Source organism: Leucopleurus acutus, assembly GCF_964270905.1.
Source record: "Leucopleurus acutus genome assembly, chromosome: 8".
Taxonomy (NCBI): domain Eukaryota; kingdom Metazoa; phylum Chordata; class Mammalia; order Artiodactyla; family Delphinidae; genus Leucopleurus; species Leucopleurus acutus.
The window spans coordinates 14,214,995-14,240,872 of record NC_139151.1 but is presented as its reverse complement, the minus strand read 5'-3'; the positions used below and the strand labels follow the sequence as shown (position 1 = coordinate 14,240,872).

Sequence of the window (25,878 nt, the reverse complement as noted above, 5' to 3'; positions counted from 1 at the left end):
GTGTCTTTTTCTGATGCTTCCTGGGAACACTGGAAAGTTCTGGGCTCCGAGGGGCACAGGTGGGGCCCAGCCGTGTGGGTGTGCAGAGGGCTCCACGCACAGACCTCCGTGCCTTGGTGCGGAACAGCTGTTTTCTAGGGGGCAGCACAGAGTTTTGCCCAACTACTTAGGGCAGAGTCAAGCCCATGGGAAAGAACCATACAACTGAGGCAAGATGTCCCCAAACACCCAGGCTCCAGCTCCCAGGTTGGACTGTAGACCGAGGCCGAGAAGAGCTGGAGCTGGGGGTGGCATGGGCATCCCTGAGAAACTCGGTCCAGAGGGCCTACGTCAGGAGGCTCTGAGAAGGGCGTGTGGGGCAGGAAGGTCGGAGAGGAACAGCAAGTTAAGGAGGAATAAATTAAAGGTGAGAGAAGCTCGAGGGTAAGGGGCTCCTGCTATCCTTCCAACAGCTGGGAAGTAGCCCGGGACTGGGTTAGAGGAGGCTGGCGGGAAGAACTTGATAACACTATCAGAAGAGATCTCCTTTACCTGCTCTCCTCTTCACCTCACTGCAATGCAAAACAAGCCAGGGGCTACGGGCAGCGACCCTGAGGCTCCCCGGCGGCTCTGAACATGGCACTGGGGAAAAGGGAAGAGGCTGAGGGATATTTCAGGGAGGGGCAGTCACCCCCTGGTCCCCAAATGCTATAAGGCACAATTCTTGGAGGCAACTAGATTCCATCCAAAACGTTAAAAAAACAAACAAGAAACCTGTCAGAGCCCAGGTCTACTGTGGCTGTGCTTGGGGCCTGGCCAACTCCCACCTAGCACCACTGGGGGCTGGCACGAGAAAAGCTGTATTTTGAAGAATTAAGGAAAAAAAAAGAAAAATGACCAGCACAACGTCCCAGCTGTGAAGAGGTGTGAAAGACAGCATCTCCAGTCTGAAAACTTTAGTTACGGTAAATTAAAAAAAACAGCTGGGCTTTTAAAAACCAAAAACAGCTTTTTTCAAAGACGTCCCCTCATCTGTCCCCCCGGAGTTAGCAGCGTTAAGAGGGCTCTTGGCTCATGGGTGTTTCTCTTGCTCCTGGGCCGGTGAAGACGGGCAGCGATCCTCCCCAGCAGGCTCCAGGGGACGCTGTCTCTCCGGGAGGCCGGGGCTGGAGCCGCGGCCAGCGGATGAGGAGCTTCTCCCCACAGACGGCTGTTTAATCACACACAGGAAGAAACCACAAGCTTACAGATGCAAACACGAGAAGCCGAGGGACACTGTGCTGGCTCGGTCTGTGTCCTGCCGGTCTTCCCTGCCAGGCGGGGCTCGGGGGCAGCAGGCTCCCCACCCCAGACGCTGGCCAGGCTGCAGCAACTCCTGCTCGGCAGCTTCACTTTCCTTTAGTTTTTGCTAATTAGTCAGGTGGGTTTTTATTTTTTTTTGCCTTTTTTGGTCTTTTTAAAAAAACTTAGGGTGTAGGGCCACCACGGGGAAGGATGAGGTGTAGCTCGTCGTTGCTACATGCGGGAGGGTGGACTGGCCAACTCGTAGAAGAGCAAGTAGGCGTCGCTGGTGCGCACTTGGCCGGAGGACATGGGGGAGACGCTGTGGAGAGAAGACAGGTCAGCCTGGCGGCCGCGGGGCCCCATGACGCGACAGAGCGGCTGGGGGAGCGTGAGGGCCCGTCTCTGATCTACTGGACACCCGAGGCCACCCTCTTCTGGAGGGTCTTCAAATGCACAGCACCCCTTTTGGCCCTGACCTTTTCCGGGTGAGGTACACGTGCCTGACGGCCGGGAGCCGCGCTCGAAGCCTGTCTCACCTGGAGTCATTGAACGTGTGCCATTCTCCCGTCACCGGGCTCCGGCAGTAGGCTGTGTAATGGCCGCCCATGGTGGTTCCGGAGTGATTGGACACAGCATACAGGTTGTAAACAGCGTGGTCTGAGGAGGAAGCACAAGGCGTCCAGCCCCCGAGGCATCCCTTGCCCCCGGGCCCCCCCCTCCTGCCGCTACTCCCAGTTTCCACGTCTCACTCCTTAGCAGCGTCCCTCCACCTCTTAGCCTCCCCGCTGTACCTTAGACACTTGTGCCTCGGTTCTGCGCCTCCAGTGCAGAAAAATACTTACTGGTGTTTTCTGAGGCAAATTCTCTCAAGTCCAGGTCTCTTAGTGGGAAATTCACAAATGTTGTAAGCTTGCTGGTTCGTATCCTGGATTCTGAGAACCGCTTCAGATCTGGTATTGGTGTGAGTCAAGGACAGACAGGGTGGCAAGAACAGAGTCCGAGAACAGGAGACAGAGCCCCTGAGGGTGACTGCGCTTCTCAGGAAGCAGAAGGGCACGCGGGAGGAGAAAAGCCGCCTGACGTTCTGAGGTTCCTACTCCGTTGGCCCTCACCTGGGCCCTTGTCATCAGTCACTCTCTAATGTCAAGTCCCTGCCCTGACGAGCTGAAGGATACGGAGCACCAAGATCTTTGGGAACCTCTGGATGGAGAACTTCTTTATACACCGCTTTCTGGCTCGGCAGCGACAGCACGTCTGAAAGACAGGATAGACAGAGCTGGGAAGGACTCACGAGAGAGGCCAACAGGCGAATCCAGCAACTCCTAGGCTGGTCCGCCCCCGAGAGGGCTCAGGGAGATGCACTCTCGCTGCCAAGGAGGGTGACTTACTGGCTTTTCATCGCCATCAAGCACATCCTCTTTGGTGAAGAGCCTCATGCAGTCCATTAACGTCACCTCAGGATAACCTCGCTGGGAGAGAGAAAAATGAAGGTCAGAGGTCGCTGACATGAAAGGGTAAGAGCGGGAGTTTCAGATGCAGGGGGACAGGGGTGCGTACCTTAGCAATGGGCAGAGACAGGTCCCAGAAGGGATCAAAGACTGTAGAACAGTAACCACAATCAGTACACGTCAGGGAGCTCTTCAGCTGCCCGACAAAGAGATCTGGGGAGAGACGGACATGCGATGCTTAAACACTGTGTCTCCTTTCTCACCGCTCCCGCCTCAGACCTTTGGGTGCTGGGCACTGGATAGCAGGAGGGGTCCCCGGGAGAATGGGCTTCTCATGCTCTGCTCAGGCAAAGCACTTAGCAGGGAAGGCAGGCATTGCCCCCGTGCCCGCACTTACCCCCGATCCGACTGTCTTCCCGTTCTAGATATTTCCTCCACATCTGGCGCCCTTTCTCATCATCACTAGGACCCAGAGAGAGAGGAAGACAATTGGGTCAGAGCTCAAACCATGATAAGTTTAAAGGCCTAGGGATCTAAATCCTTAATATCCAAAATTCTCCCCAAATCATTACCCCCAAAGAAGTTCGTGTAGTTCCGCCCCCAGCACTCTCCTCCTACTTACGGAAGATGGTCGAAGTTTTCAGGGTTGGACCTGGGCCTCGCTGTGACCCGGTTCACCTCATTGTGGAGCCCGTCCAGAAGGAAGCGAAGAAACTCCTGAGCGTCCTGCTGACTGAACCCGAAGAAAAGGGAGTGAGTGACACCTCTGGCCCCTAGAACCTGCTGCTGCTGCCACCCACCCCGGGGAGGTCACGTCCCCAAGGCCCTTACTTATAGCCGACGAAGCGCGGTGCGTATCTCTGGATCTGGGTCTTGAACTCAGAGGGGCTCACCACATCATTGGGGGATGAGGTCCATATGGTCTGGATTAGTTTTGCAAACTCTATTGGAAGGAGAGGGTAGAGAGGGGCGTGGAGGACAGCTAAGCCATTTTCTCTATGAAATTCTTAAACTAGAGTCCCAACTAAAAGAAGCCAAAGAAAGAGAAATAGGAGAGGAACACATGACACACAACTACTAGTACAGCGACAGCAGAGTGGGAAAAGCGTCCTGAGGCGGAGCAGGGCCGCACCCCTCACCTTCCATGAGGGCTGTGTGTGCACTGCTGCTGTGGCCGAGGTCCCGCATGTAGAGCCTCTGGAGGCAGTAGTCCCTCAGCTCCCGGGTGTTGCTCAGGCACTGCAGAATGGAGTTCATGAAGCACTGCGAGAGACCACCTGCATGTCAGCCGCGGAACAAAGACCCTGGCTGGCATGTCTAGTTACGTCCTACCTAGAGCCCTCTGGTCCATCTGGCCCAGAAATGAATCCTCCCACAGCCTCAAGTGCCTCTTTTTGTAAGTAAAGCGGTGAAGTGAGGCAAGTTCCCACTGCTGGCACAGGTGATGTAACTAGTTATTTACTACAGAGGTGTGCAAAAGGGAGTGGGGGAGCTGGACAGAAGTGGGTGGGAAGTGATGGCTGTCCTCGAGGAGAAGGATCCAGGACAGTACCTAAGCTGCCAGTTCAAAGGGCAACTCCTCTTCAGCAGGGCTTCCTGCTGGGGGCGGGGCTGAGGAAGAGGTCGGCAACTTTGTAAAACACCAGCCAGGAAGGGGAGGTACCAGCTGGCCTAGCGGGTAGGGAGGGAGTCTGCTGGAGCCAGGAGGGGACTCTGGTTAGACGGTCCCAGTTGGGATGGTAGGGAGTGGCCTCAGGAAAGAAGTGGGCTAGGAAGAACTCACCGTGTTCCCAAGGTTTCGGAGACCAGCCAGACCCTGGGTACTCTTAGAATTCTGTAAGCAAAGAACACGTGGCATATTCAGGCTGAAGGAAGAGGCCTGGCCTATGTTAGGTTCTCTCTGCAACTTTCTGCCAGTTGTAGCCACTGGCATCAAGCCACACACATTATTCTCTCTTCAACTTCAGTCTGCGTACGTTGTAGGCAAGAGGGGTGTGGAATGCCTGTCATTTTCAACACACAGAAAAATGTTCTTCGAGGCTTTGCTTTCTTTTATCGACTACGTGTTTTCCCCCATCTTTATGTTACTTTTCATTCTCTGCCATATTGGACACTGGAGATGAGAGCCAGAGACCAGGAGTTCATATACCTGGCTCCAAGAAATTTCAGGCCCCAAATCCAGGCACTCTCTCAAATGACCTCCATCAGTATCCTGACATGCCTGATGTCTAAAGCAGCTGTCACAATGAGCACTTCAAGGAGGTCTTGCAAAGTTCAATGACAAAACATCTCAACTGAGTCTAGATCTTCATCTGGGGAAAAACCCTAGTTGGCCTGCCATTCTGAACCGCCAGAGACAGGTGGAATTCCTTCCAGCTGAGCTCAGCTCCTGAGGGCTGATTAAAGCCTGGGAGAATCCTCCTCGCCTGGTTCAGGTTTCAACACCCTGACTGGCCACCGGCTGGGAATCCTTCTGATGGCAGGTTGGGCCAAGCAGAGGTGAGCACCTGGCTGAAGGCGCTCCTCTTGCTCTTGTCCCTACTGTGGAGGCTGGTGAGGGGGTGGGAGGGAGAACAGGTGCTCCGGCGAGGACTCTGAGCATGTTCGTCCAGGTCTCTTGGCTGACCCTGGCCTGACCTCCAAGGAGTCAGAAAACCTTCAGGCTCAAAGGGTTAAAGCATCGGCCTACAGATGAGCCTTCCACCCTCCGTCTCAGGGAGGGGACCTGGGAGCAGGCAACTCTGGAGCAACACTGGCTGGGGCATGCGTGGGGCCAGCTCAAGCCTGATCAGAACAGGAGCCTGAAATAACTCAGCTAAAATTACTCATGCCGTGTGCTGTCAGCAGCTCAAAGCCCATGAGGTTGTCAGCGTAAGGGGGTGGGCTGGGGAGAGGCAGGCTGAAGGAGGGCTTTCCTCAGATATTGCCCCGCTGATCCCACAAGTGGGAAGACCCTTCCTTGCCAATTCTCAGGTCTAACACTAATAGGTAGGGAAGGAAATACCTAAACCAGCAGAGAGACCTGCTGTCCACCTGCAGCTAGAAAGAAAAGCCTATTGGCAGCAGGTGGGGTACAAACACCCGCTGAAGAACAGCAGTGTATGGCCCCAGACACAGAATTTAAATCTTCACGACAATCTCAGTAAACCCTGATGCTCCAGTCAGAGGGCCACAACAGAGATAACTCCCCGGACAAAGACCTTATCAGCATTTTGAAGTAGACGTGGGGCCCAACAAAAACACTGACGTCTCCGTGTTGCCCATTCGGAACTAAACGTTAAAGCCTGCCCACGACCGAATATCTGCTCTTTCTTCCCCAGGACACCCACTCTTACATCTATTTCCGGCAGTGCTTTATTAGTTCTTACCCCCACCCCCCGTGCCTCAGACAACATCTGTCTAAACGGGCCACAGAAGCAAAGCATTCTACCGCTGGTGACTGTCGCTGTCCACCAAAGGGGGCCCGTGGCTGAGGCAGTAGTCATGCAGCTCTAGTGGGGGTGGGGCAGTGGGAGACTGGAGGCATCTCTCTAATGAAGCATTCCTGTGGTGTTGACACTTTTAACTGTGACCCAACAGAGGGAAGGTCAAGGAGAACAGCTCACGACCTACGGTTACTATTCTCGAGGCTCTACCCCTGCTTATGGCCTGGCGGGTGGAGAGATGGGGGAGGCTCCTTCAAGGCATCGCTGGGACCCTCTTAGTTCTGGGTTGTGCCTTTGTCTAAAATTTCCTGAGCTCCAAACTACTTGCCAATTTCTAAGCACTCTGTGTAGAAGGCGGCTGGGTAACAGAAGTCAGGGGGTGGGAGCGGAGGGGAGAGCAGGGCTGTTCTCTGCCCAGCCAGATATTCTTCTGCCATGAATAGGAAATCAGGAGCTGCAGGGAAAGTCAGCAGTTTCCATTCCAGAGAGAAACAAAATGTCCCAGGAGTGACCTTTCTTACGGGAAAAACAATCCTACCTCAGGGCCGACAGGGAGAGGCCCAAACTGGAGAAGTGGGGAGAGACCCTGAACAGCCAGCCTCTCACCAGGAGACAAGGAAATGACTCCAGTTGGGATGCTGGAACTCAAGTGCAAAGAGCGGAGAAAGTTCGGGTCAAGAGCTTCCTTAAAATTAGCCATCAGCAAACCTAATTTGACTCGGTAGCAACCACTGTTCTTGAAGGTAGATGCCACCTCCATTGCCAGCAAACAGACAGCATTCACCTCCCAGGGAAGGAGCAGGGGGCTCATAAGAGCCTGTTCTATGTTAATGCGGGGGAAACATCTGGGAACACGAGCCATAGAAGAAAGGCTGATGGAGGTTTGTGTCTTCACACTCGAGACCCCAGGAAAGGGCTTTCCAGCTTACTTCACCTGTGCCATGAGGGTCAGCCATGGCCAAGGAGGCTGGTATGGCCCTGGCACGGGGCAGTGCACACACTGCCAACACGGGAGCTGGTGCTGTTACATAAGACTTGTCAGGCTCTGGCCCCCTCTCTCTTCCCCGAGGGGGCAGTGCCCAGCCTTTAGCCCCAGCATCACTCTGGGGCGGCTACGTCATTTGAGGGATCCAGCGCCCACTTAGCTGAACTGGGGAGGGCTGGGAAGGGAAGGGACGTTGACCTCTTTCCCCGTCTGCAACTCCTCTGCCCTTCACGGGGTCAAAGGACCCCTGTTACCGACCCTCTGGGAAAGGGCCTTTTGGAACTGAGTGTCGGGGAGGCGGCCCCTTTCCCACCAGCCTTTCTTGCTGGGTTTGGCCTTGGAGGAGTCACGCCCGCGGAGTCCAGCGAGCTGCCCGTTCCCTCACACACCGAGAACTAGTCAAGGTTACGCTTTCCTGCACCTGTCCTGATAGGTGCCAGGAATTAAGAGTCCAAGAGCCACCTGGTGCAGGGGTCGACGAGAGGGAAGGGGAAGGGGGGTTCGGAGGACTCAGGGGCTGGGACCTCAACAAGGGGTGGGGGCCGCGAGTAAGCGTGAGATCACCCGGGGAGGGGCGTTCCTTGCCGGGAGACCCTGGGAAAGGAGGGGTGGGGGCTGAGGACGCTCCGTGCCCGGGCCCGGCGCGCGGCAGCAGGGGGCGGGAGGGAGGGCATCCCGGGGAGGAGGCGGAACCCCAGCCCTCGGCGTTGGGGGTCCCGGAAAAGGGCCCCGCGTACCTTGGCTTTGTTGAGCAGGAGCCCCACGAAGGTGGAGAGCAGCAGGGAAGGGGAGAGAGGGGAGCGCGGCCGCAGCTCCTTGGCGAGGGCGGGAAAGGGGGCTGCGGGGGGATCCTCAGGCAGGGTCACGGTGTACGAGGTGCGCATGCTGACGGGCGGGTGGCGGGCTCGACCCCTCGCCTAACGTTGGCCAAGGGGGCGCGGGGTAGTACCGCGCGATCCCACGGCCCGGACGCCCAGGCCGGCGAAGCCGCCACAGGACACCGTCCGCGGCGCCCGGCGGCAACCGCTACGGCAGGCAGATCGCGTGCTCCTCCGCCTCAACCTCCGCGGCGCACGCCGCCAACCGCCCCTGCACCGGCGCTCTCTCTCTCTCTCTCTCTCTCTCTCTCTCTCTCTCTCTAGCAGACTGGCGGCCCCGCCCGCGCCGCTGGCCGCGCGACGTCAGCGCTGGGGCGGGACCAGGGCTCCAGCTCCGCCCCCGCTGGGCCCCGCCCCCGGCTGCCAGCACGCGGACCCGAGCGAGGCTGAGACCCCGCCAGACCCCGCGCTTCCCGCGGGTCCGCCCACCGCCTGGCTGCCCCCAGCCTCCTGCCGCCGACAGAGCCCGCCGGCCGCAGAGACCTGGCAGCCTCCGGGGGCCGGCAGGACCGGAGCGCGGAGTCCGGCACCCACCTCGGGGTTGGGACTCGAGAAACTGTCTTTGAGGCCCGCAGAGGACACGTCTCCAAGGACGAGTGTCAGCCGGGTGAGCTTCCCCCAAGGCGGCAAACGATTCCTAACTTTTTGGGGGCTGCAGATCATTTTGAGAACCCGATGGAAGCTCTGTACTCATTTTTTTCAGGGAAAAATGCACCCACGCACAAACTTTTGCACAGCATTCAGGGGGGATTCAGCATTCAGGGCTTTCTTGGAGCCCAACATCGACACAGACCGTGAGGGTCACAGGGCCCAGGTTAGGAAGGTAGATTTCCACGGCTTCGGCATTGAGCACCCCTCCTCCCTCCAGCCCTAGTTTGGCCCGCTGTCAAGAGAGGCAATGCCCATATTTTTATATGGTACAATACATCACCGTACCTTTTGGCCCCAGGAAGGAACCTTTTCTGGCCTCTTCTACCCAGTTACCCAACTCCATCTCTCCTAGAATCTCAAATTTTGATTTGTTTTCGGGAGATGGGGAGAAAGTACCACCACGGTGGAGAAATAGGTGCTCAGCTGGTGTGGGGTGAGTGTACTCCTCTGACCCGAAGGGCAGCAATGCTTGAAGGTTTCTGCTGCTCCACGCCCCTCACCTATCAGGGACCCACACAGAATCTGCCTGGAGAAAGTATCTTGTTTGGAGCTTGATGGGTATTTTTAGCCAGTATTTTTAGCATTTAAAAATACTCTGGGAGGCAGCAGTGTGTGCTGTTACTCATCTGTGGCCTCCTTCTGTTTCCCTTGGCCTGTCATCCCCACATGTACACGCACACGGCACACACGACCACAGCCACATGGGGAGTGTGTCCAGGACGCATGTATGGCTTGTACCCCAGGCCTCCCACAGAACAGCGATTTTGTGCTACTGAGGGGGGAGCACAGACGGTTGCCCCTGTGTGTTCCAGCAGCGGTGGTGGGAGGAGTGCGCAGGTGGCAGGAGCTGCAGGGCGTTCTCCTGGGTGATAAGCGAGGCTTGATGTTAGGAGGGGTGATCTCCACAGTCACTCTCCTTGCCGGGTGACCAAACCTGGACCCTGGACAAAATGCAACAGCCTTTTCCTCCATGCTTCCTTCTTCCTAACCACACCCTTCCTAACCACACTGTCTGCAGCAAGGCTTGCATTTCATCACATCACTCCCCTGCCCTGAAACACCCGACTCTTCTATCCATTCTGGAAACCTCAGGTAGCCCTGTCTGTGAGACTGTCATCCATAGGCCGGACGACACCACTGTCGCCACCCTCACTCTTCTCTGATCCCCGCTGCCAACCAACCTGCTTTAGCACTTGCCTTCTCTAGCTTAAAAAACAAAATTGCCGGGCTTCCCTGGTGGCGCAGTGGTTGAGAGTCCACCTGCCGGTGCAGGGGACACGGGTTCGTGCCCTGATCCGGGAGGATCCTACATGCCACGGAGCGGCTGGGCCCGTGAGCCATGGCCACTGAGCCTGCGCGTCCGGAGCCTGTGCTCCGCAACGGGAGAGGCCACAGCAGTGAGAGGCCTGCGTACCGCAAAAAAAACACAAAAAACAAAAACCTGCCACCGATGAAGTACTTACTAAATGCCAGGCACTGCTAAGTGCTTTATATATATTAGCCCAGCTAACTTGCATAATAACACAGTGATGTAGCAACTATTACCTCTATTTTCTAGATGAAGGAACTTAACCCCTGAGAGGTCAAATGACTTTCCAGGACCACGTAGCTGGTAAATGGCAGCACGGGGCTTTGAACCCAGACCCGTCCTATAGCAAAACCCATGCTAGGAACAATTACCAGGAGATTCTGGAATGCCTTTCCTGTTCTCTGCCAGTTACCAACCTGTAAATTCTGCTCAAAACTCATGTTTTCCACAAAGCCTTCTCTAATGAACTCCACCCAGCTCGAAACACCATCCCTGTATACCCTCAGTCTACTAGCATTCAGTTTCCACTGTATGAATTTGTCTTAATATGTTTATCTTTGTGTTATAAGTGTCTCTAAGGCTTCTGTAAGTGGTCTGAGCTTGTGTGTTGATTGTACCATCACACTGATACCTCCTGAAGGGCAGGGCTGTGCGTTCTCTTAGTGGGTGCTTAATAAAGATGTTGAGCTCATCATGAAAGGGGGCCAGAGCAGGCTCTGCTGGCCATCCTGGAAGTCCCACTGAGCCCAGAGGGTGGGGCGAGTCTGGGTTTGCATGTCGAGTAAGTGAGCTGCAGGAAGCGCTGTCTATCAGGTGCTCACCCCCTGGAGCATTTGGCCTGTCTCCCCATGACGTAGGCCAGCCACCCCGGGACATCATGACATTCTGCCAGCTCTCTCCATCTTTCCTGGGATGCGGGAGGTTAGGGGATTGCTGGGAGAGGGGAGGCCCAGCTGGAGAAAGCTCCTGCATGGGAGCCCTTTGAGAAGCCGGGGCGGAATGAATTCCCACAGGGTCCAGTCTTGTCAGGCAGGTCTGACGGCTGCAGGACACCGCCGAGGAAGAACCGAGGTCCTTTCTCAACTAGCCAAGCCCCTCTGAGACCCCTTCTTCTCAGTGCCATTTCGTGAAGTGGCGTGGGTAAAGCATATAGTCTTCTGGGATCTGAATCTGGCTCCGGCTCCATGACTTTCTGCATCAGACACACTGAGCTGATCTCTGCAGGGCTCATTCCTGCAGCCCGAGACGGCCATTTCTCAGACCCTGTGCTTGGCCTGCCTCCCCCGTAGGTATTTTCTCACCTCAGATCCTTCCTGGCACGGATGGAATATTTAAATAAATTAAAGTCAGCGTTAGCTCTACGAAGGCAAGACGGCGAATACCTTGTTCCCTCAGATCTTAGTGGGCAGCTTGGTCCTGGATTTGGAAACACTGCTTAGGCCCTGCTCCTGGGCGCACCTGCTGTTACCACCGCAAACGGGACAGACTGGTGGCCTGATTGACTGAACTGGTAGGGGCTCAGAGTCCTTGTTAGGAGGTTTGGCTTTCAGCCCACGAGTGCCCTTGGGGACGAAGGGCCAGCCAGCGGTACCTAGGTCTGTAGGAAGCTCCGCCTCCCTGCATCACTCAGACTCCAGGAGGCCAAAAGCTCTGTACTCCTTTGAGCCCCTGGGCAGTCCGGCCTGAACCAGCTGGATTCCAGAGGCCCACACACTTCCCTCTCTCATTTATACCTCTGTGTGGGGCACCAGTTTCTACGGACCCGTTGAGGTGAGAGGGTGCAGGGGGCCACGTGTGCAGCTCTGGGCCCTGAACATGCTGTTCATTTCTGTAGCCGATGGTCAGTGGAGCGGCTCTCCCGGGGGCAGGGAACATTTTGCCAGGCTTGGATTAACTTCTGCCTTGCTGAGCCCACCTCTGCGCCACGTTAACTCATGGAGACATCCCCGAGGCGGGGTGGAGGGGGAGGCAGGGAGCACAGTGCAGGGCACTGATTGAGAAAACGAGCCTGGGTAAGGCAGCACCAAGGCCACCAGCCAGGTCATAGCCCACAGCCGGTCTTCAAGGGCTGGAGACATCAGTGTCTGTCTGATTCTAACCACAGACTACAAACCGACTGCCCTTTCTTTCTCAGCAGCTAGTACTAGTCCTGGCCGTGGGACTCCTCTGGCTTAAGGGCTCCTCTGTGTGACCTTCCTACGCTGTCAGCACAGATTCAAGCCCTGAGGAAGTTCAACCTCCTCTGGGTGGCCGAGTGGGTGAGGACAAGCCCCAGGGTCTCAGGCCGCCAAGCTGGACAAATAAGACAGCAGGGATGCAGTTCGGAGTGGCTGAGTAAACAGTGAGAAGGCAGGGGACGGAGAGGAAGGTCACACCTCTCACCCAGGAGCCCTAGGGCAGCCCCTGCTGTCCTCAAGTAGTTCTCTTTGGAGTAAAACTCCTCCCTTCCCCCTACTGCTTGGCAGCAGTAAGTCCAAAGTCCCACCCGAGAGAAAAATCACATGACCTCGGCTTATATAATCTCCCTGTCACTGAACAGCTGGAACCCGAGGCTTTGCGAGATGAGTCAGCAGCCCCAGTGGCAAATAGGACCCAGGTGCCCAGGCCGTTTGCTCCTAGCAACAGGTCCCAGAGCAGAGGGCACGGGTGTGCAAGAGGCCGGGTCAGGCCCTGCATCTGAGCCGCAGATGCCCGGCCCGTGGCCTGTGCTCTGGAGGGCCCCAGGAAAGGAGGGTGGCCTCCTCAGGGCTGAGGCCAGCAGGCAGAATGCCAGGGCCGGGGAGGGAGCAGCTGGAGGGGGTGGAGCGGAGGAGGATTAGGATGGATTGTAGGGGTTAAAGCGCAGCCCTGGAAGGGCTCAGTGGGAACAGCTTGTCCTTCCATAGGCCCAAGGGAACAGGAGAGGTGGGGCAGAGGGGGGACGTGCTTGGGCCCCTGGCTCTCTGCAGGGCCAACTCACCTGGCCTGGCTTCCTGCCTTGGAGTCCCCACTGAAGGTAGTGAAAGGTTTTTTTTTAATCAGTTCTGAACCAACACACCTCCGTCCTCTCCAGTCTGTCATAAGGTGGAGCCTGGGGCAGCCCTCACTGTCCTAGGCTGAGCTGCACCCTCCGTGGAGTGGCATTTTGTTGGTACTTAAGCAAGCTGGGGGTGAGGTGGGGGGGTATTCAGAATTCTTGTCCCCCTACACCAGTTCTTCACCCGTGTTCAGCTGAGTCTGTGACAGTCCAAGTTCACGTGGGCTGTTACTATTAACAAGGGGACTGAGTCTGGTTAGAACTGTTCTGGTCCCCGGTGGGCGGTCCTGCTTGTGACCTCCCTTTACTGTACTTCAGCTGTAGTTCAGGTCAGCTACCCTGAGAGCCCTGGGGCCACGGCTGCCCCAGAGGAGTCAGATCATGCTGGCTCCGCCCCAGGATGCACTTCCTTCTCACCTTTGTTCCTCCCAACGGGGGTCCCCTCTCCCACTCTAGTCAGTTGCCCAGTGCCCCTTCTTTTCCATCATCTCCTTTCCCCCCTTAAGTTTAAACCGACTCTCCCATCACATGTTACTGGTTTCAGATTCCTCCACATCCATTATTTGCTTTGAACCTCATGACATCCCTGGGAGGTGGGCAGGGCAGGCATGACCATTCCCTTTCATGGGTGAGGAAACAGCTCAGGTGAGAGGTGTCCAAGGTTAAAGAGGCAAAAGGTTCTTCCAGCGGTCAGAGCAGCCCATCCCAGCCTCGGATGACCTCTCCCTTCCCCATCACCTATGACACCGCAAAACACCTAGGGAGGCCTCCTACTGCCGCTGTTTTTGGAACTTATCTCCCCAAGTTAGTTGTGCATATGCCCGAGGGCAGGGGCCATGGCTCACACCTCTCCTGCATCCTGGAGCACCTGGAAGGGGGCAAGGAGGACTGACATGTATGCAGCACCTACTACGGGCCAGGCCCTTTCACACGCAACCTTTGATTCCTCACGACAATCTATGAAGTGGGAACTATGATTGCTCTCGTTTCACAGAGGAAACAGGTTCAGAAGTTCAGGAACTTCTCTGAGGTTATGCTGCTAGTAAGCGGAGCACCGTAAATGAATGAATGAGACAGTAAGATCCCCAGATGGAGATCGGAAAAGAAACTGGACCTGGTTCTAGGCAGAAGTGGTCCAGGCCCCACGCACAGGGATGTTCTCACGCCAGCAAGATGTAGTCAACTCCAGAGGCGAGGGTGAGGGTGGTGAGGAGAGAGAGGGGTGAGGTTAGAGGGGTGAGGGTGAGGTTAAATCAAGGTCTTACACCACGGAGCCCACGAGGGGCGTTTCCCAGTTGATAGCATCTTCTGGAGCAAGAGCTCACAGTGAAACCCTAGCTCAGTTGTCGGGCTGCTGGCTACTTCCCTGTGTTGTGGGGTTGCTTCTGGCTGGGAGGAGGGATGCTAGGGTGGCTGAGTTTGCTCCGGGTCAATCTGCCACTCCTCTGAGGTCCTCTCTCAGAATTCCCCTCACCCTGGCCCTGGGGGTGGAGGTGGGGCCGGGGTGTCCCCTGTGGAAGGGGTGGAGGGCAGCAGGCTCCAGGGAGGTTTGAAATATGCCTGAGTGGGAAGGAGGAAGCCCTGCTCTCCTGGGATTGGGCCTGAGAGTGGCTCTGCAGTTTAGTCTGTGGAGGGGAGGTTTTTGGACCTCGGTGTGCTTGAAGATTACCTGACAGTCTTGTGAAAAGGGCAGATTTCCAGGCACTGTCCCTAGAGAATTTGATTCGGGGGGGTCTGGGTGGGGCCCAGACCCCTGAATTGTTAAGCTGTGTAGGTGATTCTGAGGTAGGCAGTCTGCAGACCCCACTTTGAGGAACATTGAGCCCCGTAAAGAGCCCTTCTCGGGCTTCCCTGGTGGCGCAGTGGTTAAGAACCCGCCTGCCAATGCAAGGGACTTGGTTCGAGCCCAGGCCTGGGAAGATCCCACATGCCGCGGAGCAACTAAACCCGTGTGCCACAACTACTGAGCCTGAGCTCTAGAGCCGCGAGCCACAACTACTGAGCCCACGTGCCACAACTACTGAAGCCTGCATGCCTAGAGCCCGTGCTTCACAACAAGAGAAGCCACGACAATGAGAAGCCTGCGCACTGCAAGGAAGAGCAGCCCCTGCTCACCGTAACTAAAGAAAGCCTGCATGCAGCAGCAAAGACCCAACATGGCCATAAATAAATAAATAAATAAATAAATAAATAGCCCTTCTCTTTTGAGCAAAGGGAGGGTGCCCCTCAGAGGCCTCTAGCACCCAAGCCCCTCCACTGAGAGCTGTGCAACACCAGGCCTGTTCAAGGGAATCACGCTCCACCCCAAGCGCACGTGCCCTGAGAGCATGTCTTTCTCTCCCGGGCCAGCTCTGTCGTGTGCCACTCCTCGTCCCTCCGACATAGCCAGCCCTGCCCTTTCAGGGCCTGAACGCTCTGGGAGGCACCAGCCTTTGCATCTCCCATGGCACCTCACAGACGGCCCAGCAAGGCCAAGACTCTCTAAGTAATGGTATCAAAGTTGTCCTCCCAAGACCTTTAGTTATGATGAGTTTCAAGATCCGTGCCTCAGAGCTCCACCCCTATCTTGCACCCCTGCTCCATTTTTCTGGACAAGCCCCTTAAGCAGCATTTCTTGCTATGGCATAGCTATTGTTTCCAAGAGACACGTGTCCTAAGAGTAGGAGAAGAGTACATAGAGTAACGAAGGCAACACAACACCCAGTTCTCCTGCCCATATGCTTGCCTGTCCATCTACCCACCTACTCATCCACCCAACCATCCATCCATCCATCCATCCATCCATCCACCCACCCACCCGTCCAGCCACCCACACTCACCAATCCATCCATCCATCCATCCATCCACCCACCCACCCACCCGTCCATCCACCCACCCACTCACCAATCCATCCATCCATCCATCCATCCATCCATCCATCCATCCACCCACCCACCCACCCACCCGTCCATCCACCCACCCACTCACCAATCCATCCATCCATCCATCCATCCATCCATCCATCCATCCATCCATCCATCCATCCATCCACATGATAAGCACGTCAGCTGAGTTCTACACTGAGCTAGGCACATGGTGAGGGATCTAGAGATCTGATTTCTTTCTCATCCTATGAGAGCTCACCATCTAATGGGTAAACTAATGACTACAGAAAAGGCAGAATTGTAGTCAGTGCCCCAAGAGAGGTGTGTTCAGGGATTAGATGTGGGTGGGGCCACGCCAGCCTTTACTCTGTCTCCAGCAGAGCCTCTTCCCTTATTCGAGCCCAGGCACTATTGGAGTAGAGAGGGATTGGATCGTCTAAAGCCCTAGACAAAAAGTTCTGCACCATTTTCTCCAAAGACACATGAGGACAACTCCTGTCCAGACACCCTGTCCTGAGCCAGGCAGGGTCCATCAGAGGAGAGACCCTCTTCTCCTGATGTCTTATGTCCCAATGTTAAGCCGCGTCTCTGGACTGGGAGGTGAAAGCCTGAGCAGGAGGAGAGATGCAATCAGGGCCAGGGGGCCTCTCTTACCACGGGGCACACTGGTGGTCTGGGGGCCTCAGCAGTCAGTCCAGGATGGGGCAGGGCCTGCAGGGGACCCTGGCGTGTTGGGTGGGAAAGTAGAGGATAAGAATCCCAGTGTATGTGAGGGTAGCTGAGCATTTCCAAGATGACTGCTGGGCCATCACTCAGTGCACGGGTCATGAAGTGGGTTTCCTGGGGAGAGTGGGAAAGCCCCTGGGCAAAGGCATCAAACCATGAGGGCACCGGACGTGCCGGGGTTACTTCCCTGGCTCATCCCCACCTGGGCTGCAGGAGCAGCCGCTGTGAGGCCTGGGAAGAAAAACCTCTGCCTTCGATCATCGGTCAAGTTGGGAGTCCTTTCCTCATCAGTGGCTGCCTCCCCAGCCCATCACCGGGTCCCTCGGGCAAACTCACCATGGTGTTTCGCCCTGGGGAGCTGGAGCAGCTGGACACAGGGGCCTGGCCCTTGCCCTTCTCCCACAGCGTGTAACGGCCACTCGGTCGGTAGGTGGGGCTGAGGACTTCAGGGACTCGTGAGTGAGGGGCCTGGGTGGGCACCTGCGGTGCGCTGCCCTTGCGACCATAGCTCTCCAGGTAGTCGGCCAGGTACTCAGAGCGGCTGGCTGCCTGGTAGAGCCCCTGCAGGGCACATAGCTCCTTGCGCGTGCGGGCCAGCATGGGGCCGCGGCCCAGGTCTAGCCGGTAGCTATCTGAGGTCCGGAGGCTGGAGAAATCCCGGGCCAGGTCTGATTGACTGTTCGACTTCTTCTGGGTCAGGGTTACCCCCTGGTCGCGGGCATTGATGGGCAGGTAGCTGAGGGAGCTGGTGGTCACTCCATAAGGGACGCCACTGCCCCCGCTGAGTCCACTCCCTGAAGGCCGCTCGGTGCCCCGAGTCTGGCTCTCCGCACGCTTAGCACCCCCGATGACATCGGGTCTCAGCAGGGGGCGGCCTCGGTCATTGTCCAGGATGGAGGGGGAGCCATACGTATGGGGACGGGTGAGGAAGCTGGTGGGGGGGCTGGGCTTGAAACCAAGCTTCTCCTTCTCCAGGAAGGAGGCAGCCAGGTTGGCCCCGTAGGAGGAGGGAGTGTAGGTGCCATAGCCCGATTTGGCATAAGGGGCATCAGTGTAGCGGGCCGATTCTGTGTAGCGCTTCAGGGTGGAGGAGAGCTGGGACATCCTTCAGGGCGGCACTCAATGGGAACTGGGAGCCTCATGGGCTGAAAGACAAGGAAAGCAGTTGTCAGAGGGCCCTGCTGGGGGTCAGGCTCCCACTGTACCTGCTCTCCATCCCCAGCTGGCCAGACCTCAACCAGGGACCACACAGTCTAATTCCACGAGAGGCTGGCCCGCTGCTGAGACACACCTCTGCATTTGCGCGCACGCACACAGGCATGCAGGTCTCCACGCACCCGTGCTTTCACACCTCAGGGAAAGCATGAGAGCTGAGCTGGCTTTCATAAACCACACCGGGCAATCCATCTCAGCACGTCCTGGCCACTCCAATTGCTCCCCTCAAACACCCCAGGGTGAGGCAGGGACTGCCCTACCTCTGCAGCCCTTCAAGCAACAAATAGTATTCCAACCCAGGTCCCATCTGCTTCCTCTCCTCAGCTTCTGCAGATACTCCCGAGATGGGCGGATGCCACCGCCCTCACCCCCTGGATTGGAAACGCTGGACATTCCAAGAGTTAAGACTGCTCCCTTGCTTTCTGACCTACGGGACGAGCAGGAGTCTTTTGCGAATCTTACACTGTCTGAGCTGGCATGACCTGAGAGGATCACTTGGCCAGATCCTTGATGAGAAAAAGGAGGCCCATGTGGTTTGGGGGAGGCAGCGATGAGTGGCTGAGCAGGAGCCTGACCTTGGTCTCCAGACCCAATCCCAGAGTTCTTCCCTGGACATGGTCACCTGCTGCGGTGAGGGATCCTCGTGTGGTAGAGCCCACCGTCTTCACTGATCTAAGACTTCTGTTTCAAGTGGAGTCAGGGCCCTGTGGCCTCCCAGGGGTTCTCCCCTACCAGCACCCATCACAAACTGCTCATGGTGATAATGACTTGTGCAAAGGGGGCCCCCTAGAGGCTAAAATCCTGCACTGCAGGCAGCTCTCCTGTCCCTACCCCCAGTCCTTGCAGCTGGGGTGGGTCCGCTGAAGGAACACAGAACCTCTGAATTGAGGAGTTTTGAGAGCCCTAAAGGGTCATCCATCTTTTTTTTAAGTTTCATGTCATATATATTTTATCACAAGTAAAAGAAGACATTTCCACATCCATCATCCAATTGAATCTTCCCAAGGTCCCAGGGAGTGGGCAGCCATGACCACACTTTACATAGAGGACACTGAAGCAGACAGGGGCGAAACAGCCTGAACCAAGTCTCACCGCAGAGACATCAGATTTGGGAATCCATCCCAGATTTCCCCACTGCTGAAACAAGGGTGATTATCAGCTAGATGCATTGCACCTGTTACCTACCCTCACTGTTAAGGTTGCTTTAGTTGTTGCTACAAAAGACTTGCACATCCTCCAGATCTTACTCAGACTAAACCGGAAGATGTTTGCCCAAGTTGTTTTTCAGGAACTTGGAGTCAGCTGTGTCCAGTACATGCTCCAGCCAATTAAGACTGGTTAGGACCATCAACCCCTTCCTGGGCATCTGAGAGTGTCCACTCGATGAAGGGGTCATCCATCTTAAGTTCTCTGTTGTACAAATGGGAAAAGCGCCGCTGACTTGCCCAAGGTCACGCACTAGCAGGCCCAGGGCTGGCGTCCATGTCTCTCAGATTTCCAGCCCAGTGCTCTTCCCACTTTACCTCGACTCAGCACCCCCATCACATTTAGGCTCCCGTGGGGGCCCGCAGAGTCCCTCCATCACCGTGAACATGCAGGCTTTATCTATAATGGAGCTGGAGGGCAGAGGTGCTTGGAGGGAGGAGCAGGTAGGATCGGGCCTCTTTCCTTGAGGGTCAGCAGGGGCTCCTGGGGCGGTGAGGGTGCAGAGTCATCTAGGACCCTCAGAGGAGTGTGCGTAGGGGCCGGTTTTGACGTGCCCCGTGGCTGGCTAGCTGGGTGATTTTGCCCTAGTCATTTAACCTCCCAAGCCCCAATTTCCTCACCTGCAAAATCAGTATAATAATCATCATTATGATTCCTGCCTCCCAGGGTTGTTGCGAGGATTAAATGAGATAATGACATGTGAAAGCTCTCAACAATGACAGTGGTTATTATCTCCTCCCCCAGCCCCCGCCAGGCAGCCCGGCTCCTCCCTTTGTAGGCCTGTAATAACGTCAGGGCTGGCCGTCTCCTGCCCGGCGGGCGATGAGTGGGCAGTGGGCAGAATCTAGCTGTTCGGCAGCCAGTGGCTCGGGCAGCCCACAGCCTGCCCCAGGCCGCAGCCCCAGCCCATTAGGGCAGAGAGGAGCTGGTGCCAAGCCTCAAGTGCTGAGGGCCAGGCAGAGAGCTCGAGAAACAGTCCATGTAAGGCGTGAGATAGGTGCAGGGGTGGGAGGTGAGCAGGTGGCACCTTCCATATAGGCCCCAGAACAGAACTTGTAGGCCCTGCCAGAGACCTCCAGCCATTTTCAGTCTAGGCCGGCATCAGAAAGGCATGGCTTATAAGTTATCGTCCACCCTTTTCCCGCCCGGCCCGGAGGCCCCCTACCCTTCCTGTACACTCCCTCCCCACTGTGTTCCCACCTCCAGCATGACTTTCACCCCTTTCTAGGAAAAGAGAACTGGAGGAGGGCTAGGGGAAATCACAAGCTTCCCGCCCATCTGCTTAGCTTTCTGGGGTCCAGAGAAGGAAGAGAATGAAGGCTGAGAGAGGCCAGGGGGAGAGACAGAAAGAGGCACAGGGGGCGGGGGCGTGGGACCAGTCCTCCTCGATTTCACTTTGGAGAGCGCCATCAATAATTCAAAGTCAAAGAGACTCCAGGTCTCAGGAGCTGGGCTCTGGGACACCTGGCAGCCAATCAGATATGACCCCACCCCACCCCACCCCCACCAGGGCAGGAGCTCGTACCTCCTCCCCTCGGGCCTCTCTACGCCTCCCCACACTGAGGTTCCCAGGCAATTGGTATTCTGCAGGCAGTGCCCCAAGCTTGCGACCTCTCCCGGCCCTGCTGATGCAGAAGTGCTGGGGCCAAACAAGGTGCGGCAGACGGGGACAGACGGCCCTGGGATGGCCCACAAGTAACACTGGGAAGGGTTGGGGTCTGGAGGTGGAGCCGTACCTTCCAGTCCCCAGAATCGCAGGAGGGCTCCTAAGTCCCTCTCTCCTGTCTACTTCAATCTGGCAGGCAACTGGCAGACCTGTCCCTCCCTGCAGCCTCAGGTGGTCATGCCATCACTAACAGCCCCCTGGAAGCTGCCTCTCAGCGCTGGCAGCTGGTTTACAGCTCCCCTGTCTGGGGAGAGGGTCCCTATTGGGGCTGAGGCCTTGACATGCCTATCCCCTCCCCCAACCCCCAGTTTCACTCTTGAGGACAGTGCCAGCCAGCATCTTTCAGGTGAGCAGACAGCTTGGATTGGCGCCCCTTGCATTACCTGGCACGGCTGTCCCTGGAGGCTGCAGAATGCACCCCGGGCGGGAGAGTGGGCCGGGGCCCTGGCTACAGCCTTGCTGCGCAAGACAGGGACAGGACGGGCACTCACATGGCCACGAGTCTCCTTGTTGCCAAAGGAACGGCCTGAACTGAATGGCCCTTTCATGGGGCAGTGGGAGGCCAGCCGATTGGCTGTGATCCCCCGTCCCCCTCCCTGCCCAGCATGGGGCCCCTGCTGCCCGACTCCTTTCACTGTTTACCCAGAGCTGGCAAGTACAGGCATGTGGTTCCAGGCAGTGCCTCCCCAGGTGCCCGCCACCTCAGACAGCAGGGGCAGCCTCCCTGGCCAGCCTCCTCCTCCGTGCCATCTCACCGGGGCCCCCGGCTTTTCCCTGCTCTGCCAGGCTCCCTCTCGCTTTGCTCAGTTTCCCTCTCTTGGGAGGTGTGGTGGCATCCCTCTTCCTGAAAGGATGAGTGAGCCAGCTGGCCACTGTCCTGCCAGCAGGTACTGAGCACCCCTGGACCAGGCATCACCCTGAGTGCTTCTCGGGCTGCCTCTCATTTCTCAGCAGCCCGAAGTCCAACACTCATACAGCCTTCCCCGCGCCCCTGGCTTACAAACAGCATTTGAAGGTTTAATATTTTTACATTAAATTGAAATTCAAAATATTTTCATTCAAAATTTAAAAAAAATAGACAAGAAATTTAAATAATGAAACATTCAAACGAAGCATTTAGCATTCATATTTCTGAAGTTATTAAAGCTTAAAACTGCACTAAGACGTCTGCGTATTAACTCAACCCTCACAACTGCCCTAAGCAACAGGTGCTATTATTATGCCCATTTGCAGATGAGGAAACTAGGGTTCGGGGAAGTGATGTGGCTTTCCCCAAGGTCACACTGGGAGCAGTGACGGAGCTGGACTGGGACCTACCTGGGCTCTGCCTGCTGACAGCTACCCTGGAGCCAACTCCCCACCTCCCTTCTCACTTCCCTGGCCTCCCCCTGAGCTGGCACAGGGTGGGGGGCCTGCAGCATGGGGTTGAGGGGGATCCAGGCATCCACTGTCTAGGCAACAGCATGGCAGCTTCAGACTCCCGAAGGAGCTGCCCTTCGAGTTTCCACTGCAGGCGAATGAAAGCGAAGCCAGGTGCAACCTGAGCCCCAGTATGATGCTGATCGGCCGAGACATGGTCCAGGAGGCCTCCATTTCACCCATGATGCCAAGCTCCTGCATGTCCCCTGGCACCAGCATCTGGCCCCAGCCAGGGCCCTTGGCCCAAGGCCTGGTTATGGACATGCCCCCCAGCCTCCTACCCTTGCTGCAGCTCAGCCCACCCCCCGAGGTACCCAGACTAGGTGAGTCAGGGGTTAAAATGAACCCTATCTTCCTGGGGCCACCAGCCCTTTACGTCAGCCACTGTCATTTCCTGTTGCTCACGTGAAGGGCTCCGTAACCTGCCCAGCCAGGGGAGGGACTTGCTCCCCAGGAATCCCTGGCACTCCTGGCCCCCAGGGTAGGGGATGGGTGATGCCCAACATCCCAGCAGCCTTCACGGCCCCTCTCTGCCCAGATCTGCTGTCCTTTCTGGGGTGAAGGCGTGCCAGCTTCTGTGGCCTTGCCACTGCCTGGATAGAGAGCCCCTAGCTGGGCTTCAGAGGTGCGCCTCAGCCGGATTTAGTCCCTTCCCTCCTACTCAGGTGTCCGGGACAGGTGAGTGGGGAATCCCAGCCAGTTCCACTAGGTGCTTGCGAACCTCCACAGTGGTGACCTCAGAGCTTCCCAAAGCCGCTTGCTAACAACATCGGAATGAGACAGTGAGACAGCTGACCTTGAAGGGTAAAGTGGGCTGAGAGAGGGGCCCCGTCATCTACACTTTCCAAGCTGCACGCCCAGCTGCTGGGGCACTGTCTACACACAAGCGTCAATTCCCAGGTCGAGGAATGTCCCGGCCAAAGTAGAGGATGCAGGTGGAGTGGAAGGTGAGGGTGAGGGGTATTTGTGCTCTCATAGTCTAGGAGTTCTGTTTACTCCTCTCAGGCCCACTCCCCTCCAGCCTGCCACTAGCGGCTCTGCCTCTCGGGGACTGGTACCCACCCCACTGACCCACCAGTTTAGTGCCTAATATGCCTTGGCAGGGGTCATCCAAGGGGCAGTGGGTCCCTCTCAGTCTCTCTAGATCCCAGTAGTTACCCAAGTGCTGGGAGTGGGTGAAGAGGTAAGATAAAGAGACTGGGGATTAGAGCCAGAATCCTGCCTGGAGGAGAAGAGGTGGTTGGGCTTAGGGCAGTGTCTCTATTGGACGCTCCTTGATTTGGGGTTGGGAGCGGGGTGGGCATCGCTACACTTCCCAGAAAAGGCAAAGATATGGGCCCCTGGGCAGTATTAGATCCCTTAAATTCTCTTTTCCAACCACCCTTCCAGGCACTCTCCTGGTACCCACCCCAGGGGAGAGCCCCAGGCTCCCTCCCTCTCCTCTAGGGCTTCATTGTTCCTCCTTCTGGCCTCTGAGCCCTTGGTCTTGTCCGTAGCACCTACCAGGCCCGGTGGGGCGGCCTCTCACATGCTCCCCCGGACAGACAGGGCTCCTCCAAACAGACAGTCCAGGGCCCTCTGGACAATGGCCCTGTGAAGTTCGGACATCAAAGGGGCAGTTACTGACCTGTGTCTGGGGACACTGGACAGGATCTGGGGGCTTCTCCTTCCCCAGCAGGGCAGGGAGTGCAGTGGCCAGCCCAGAGGCAGGGCTCTGACTCGGCCGGGTAATCCGGAGCTCAGGTTACCGACTCCGATATATATAGTATCTTATCTGACCTCACGGAGATGGCTAGCTCCACTCGCTGGCATTCCAAGCTCGGGGAGAATTAAAGGGGCAGTGGCAGGCCCTCCCCTCGAGGTGGGCCGGTGCCAGGCAAGGAGATCCTATGAGACTGTTTGAAAGGAGGCATTTTGAAATGGAACAGAAGGAGGATTCAAGCGGAAACAACTGGAAAGAGGGTAGAGGGAGGCGGGTGGGATTAGGCAAAAATATGGAGAAGGAGGTGTCAATCGCTGAACTGCAGAAGAGCTGGAAGCCTCAGTCCACCTCCTTTAGTTTTGAAACGGAGGAGACCTAGAGGCAGACAGCAGCTCGCTCAAGGGCACACAGGTAGGGAGAGGCCGGAGGGACCCCTCTCAGGTTCCCGGCCCAAACTCTTTTATAATGGACTTCTAGGCCTGGGCTTGTATACCGGGGCTTTCCCTTTTATTGGCTCTGAGACAGTGGGCAAGTCACTTAAGCTGTCTGGACCTTATTTAGTCTGTAAAGCAAGAGCAATAATAATGCTATACCTCACAGGTGTGAGGGTTAAGTAATATTTGTAAATTTCCTGGCCCATAGTAAGAGTTCAATAAATGATAATTATTACTAGATTGAATACTTCCACTTATTATTATAATTAGTGGTAGTATTTGTAGTAGTACCTCCCGGGTGAAGCTTGCTAGGGAGAAAAGGGCCTCCAGGCCACCCTGCGGGAGTGCTCTGTTCTAATGCCAGAGAACAGCGCCATGGTTTTCTGAGCTGGTCCATGTCCCATACCTGGCAAGGCAAACGAGCCTTGCCCTATTCCCAGATGTCCAGTCCACCTATCAGAGAAGGGCCAGGCCCACTTGGGCTCCTTCCTCCTCCACCCAGAAAAATATAGCAAGTGCAGATTCCCCCAGGCTACCGGGAGCAAGGCTGGCTGCTCTGCTGTGTCCACTCTACCTGCAGGAGTGCTCAGGATGCCGAGCCTACGGAGCGGAGCTGGCTGGGCAGGGTCACAGGAGGAAGCTGCTGCATTCTTAACCTCTGGGGCCTCGGTGCTCTTGTCGGCTCGCAGTCTGTTTCTCCTGTTTCTCGATGGCTCTCCCTGAGCACTGGGAGTACCTGGGATGGTGCCTCCACCCCGTCTCAGCAGAGGCTACTGACTCAGCTCAGGTCACGATGATGCACTTCAGAGGACGCCCTCGTACCTGGCCCTCATTCCAGTCCTCCTTCCGACTCCAGCTTGGCATCCTTTACAGCATCAGAGGAGTGGTGGCTACTCCATCCCCAGCCCAACCAGCTCTCCTTTCCTCCACTTTATGCGTCCCCGACTTGGGGACCTTCTCATGCCTGTGCCTGGGGAGGTGAGCTCAGCAGGATGCAGCTCAGGCCCATTCTAAGAGCAGCCAGATGAGCAGGTAGATGTTCACACCTTAGCTAGAATGGGTTGGCCAGAGCTTCCTTAGACTTAAGTATAAGTTACTTGCCTTGGAGCACCGCGTGCCTGCTGCTGGTTTGGGATTGGTGAGAATTTCAAAGATGCCTCTTTCTGGTTTGGGATTGGTGGAAAATCTCTTCCACTTGACTGCTACCCTCCCCCCACCCCACCCTCTTTGGCAAACTGACCAGAGACAGCCCCCAGGAGCTTTGAGAGGAGGGAGTAAATGAGCTGCCACGCAGACGTGGGGAGGGGGTTGTCAGGGTCCAGGCGTCACTCTCAGCCACATCCCACACAGGCCTCAGAGACCTGGTCCTGCCCAAGCACCGTTTCCTTAGAACACACTGATCAGCACACAGATGGCTCTTCCCGGCACCCTAGGCTGTCAGCTGGCAGGCCCCCGCCCCCCCATACAACTGGTACCCACAGCTGGAGATCCTCGGCGCAGCTGGCGCTCGCCCTACATTTCTAGTGCCCATTCTGCCCAGGCTGTCGTTGACACCTCACTTTCTGAGCCTCAGAAGGCACTGCCCTCCGCATCCCCCCTCCTCAGTCTCAGACAGGTGGCACGTACCTGCCTCTTCTCCGAAGACGGACGAGTCGAGCCGGGCACAAGCAT

General features: G+C 56.5%; 1 protein-coding gene across 5 annotated transcripts; it reads right to left on the bottom strand.

The window, feature by feature from the left end:
* Nucleotides 1-1,186: 1,186 nt before the first annotated feature.
* On the bottom strand, nucleotides 1,187-25,878 carry USP2 (ubiquitin specific peptidase 2; the record flags this gene model as incomplete). 5 transcript variants are annotated; one of them, XM_082844591.1, is made up of 13 exons in its annotated part: nucleotides 1,187-1,582; nucleotides 1,800-1,920; nucleotides 2,106-2,213; nucleotides 2,439-2,517; nucleotides 2,652-2,732; nucleotides 2,821-2,924; nucleotides 3,109-3,173; nucleotides 3,334-3,444; nucleotides 3,543-3,654; nucleotides 3,851-3,974; nucleotides 4,495-4,545; nucleotides 16,494-16,679; nucleotides 16,902-17,669. In XM_082844591.1, 13 exons carry the CDS (start codon nucleotides 17,667-17,669, stop codon nucleotides 1,495-1,497), a joined length of 1,998 nt encoding a protein of 665 aa, XP_082700717.1. In that variant the 3' UTR covers nucleotides 1,187-1,494. The 5 variants fall into 5 exon arrangements, with proteins under 5 accessions (XP_082700717.1, XP_082700721.1, XP_082700718.1 ...); XM_082844595.1 differs by lacking the exons at nucleotides 16,494-16,679; nucleotides 16,902-17,669 and adding an exon at nucleotides 25,834-25,878; XM_082844592.1 differs by lacking the exon at nucleotides 16,494-16,679.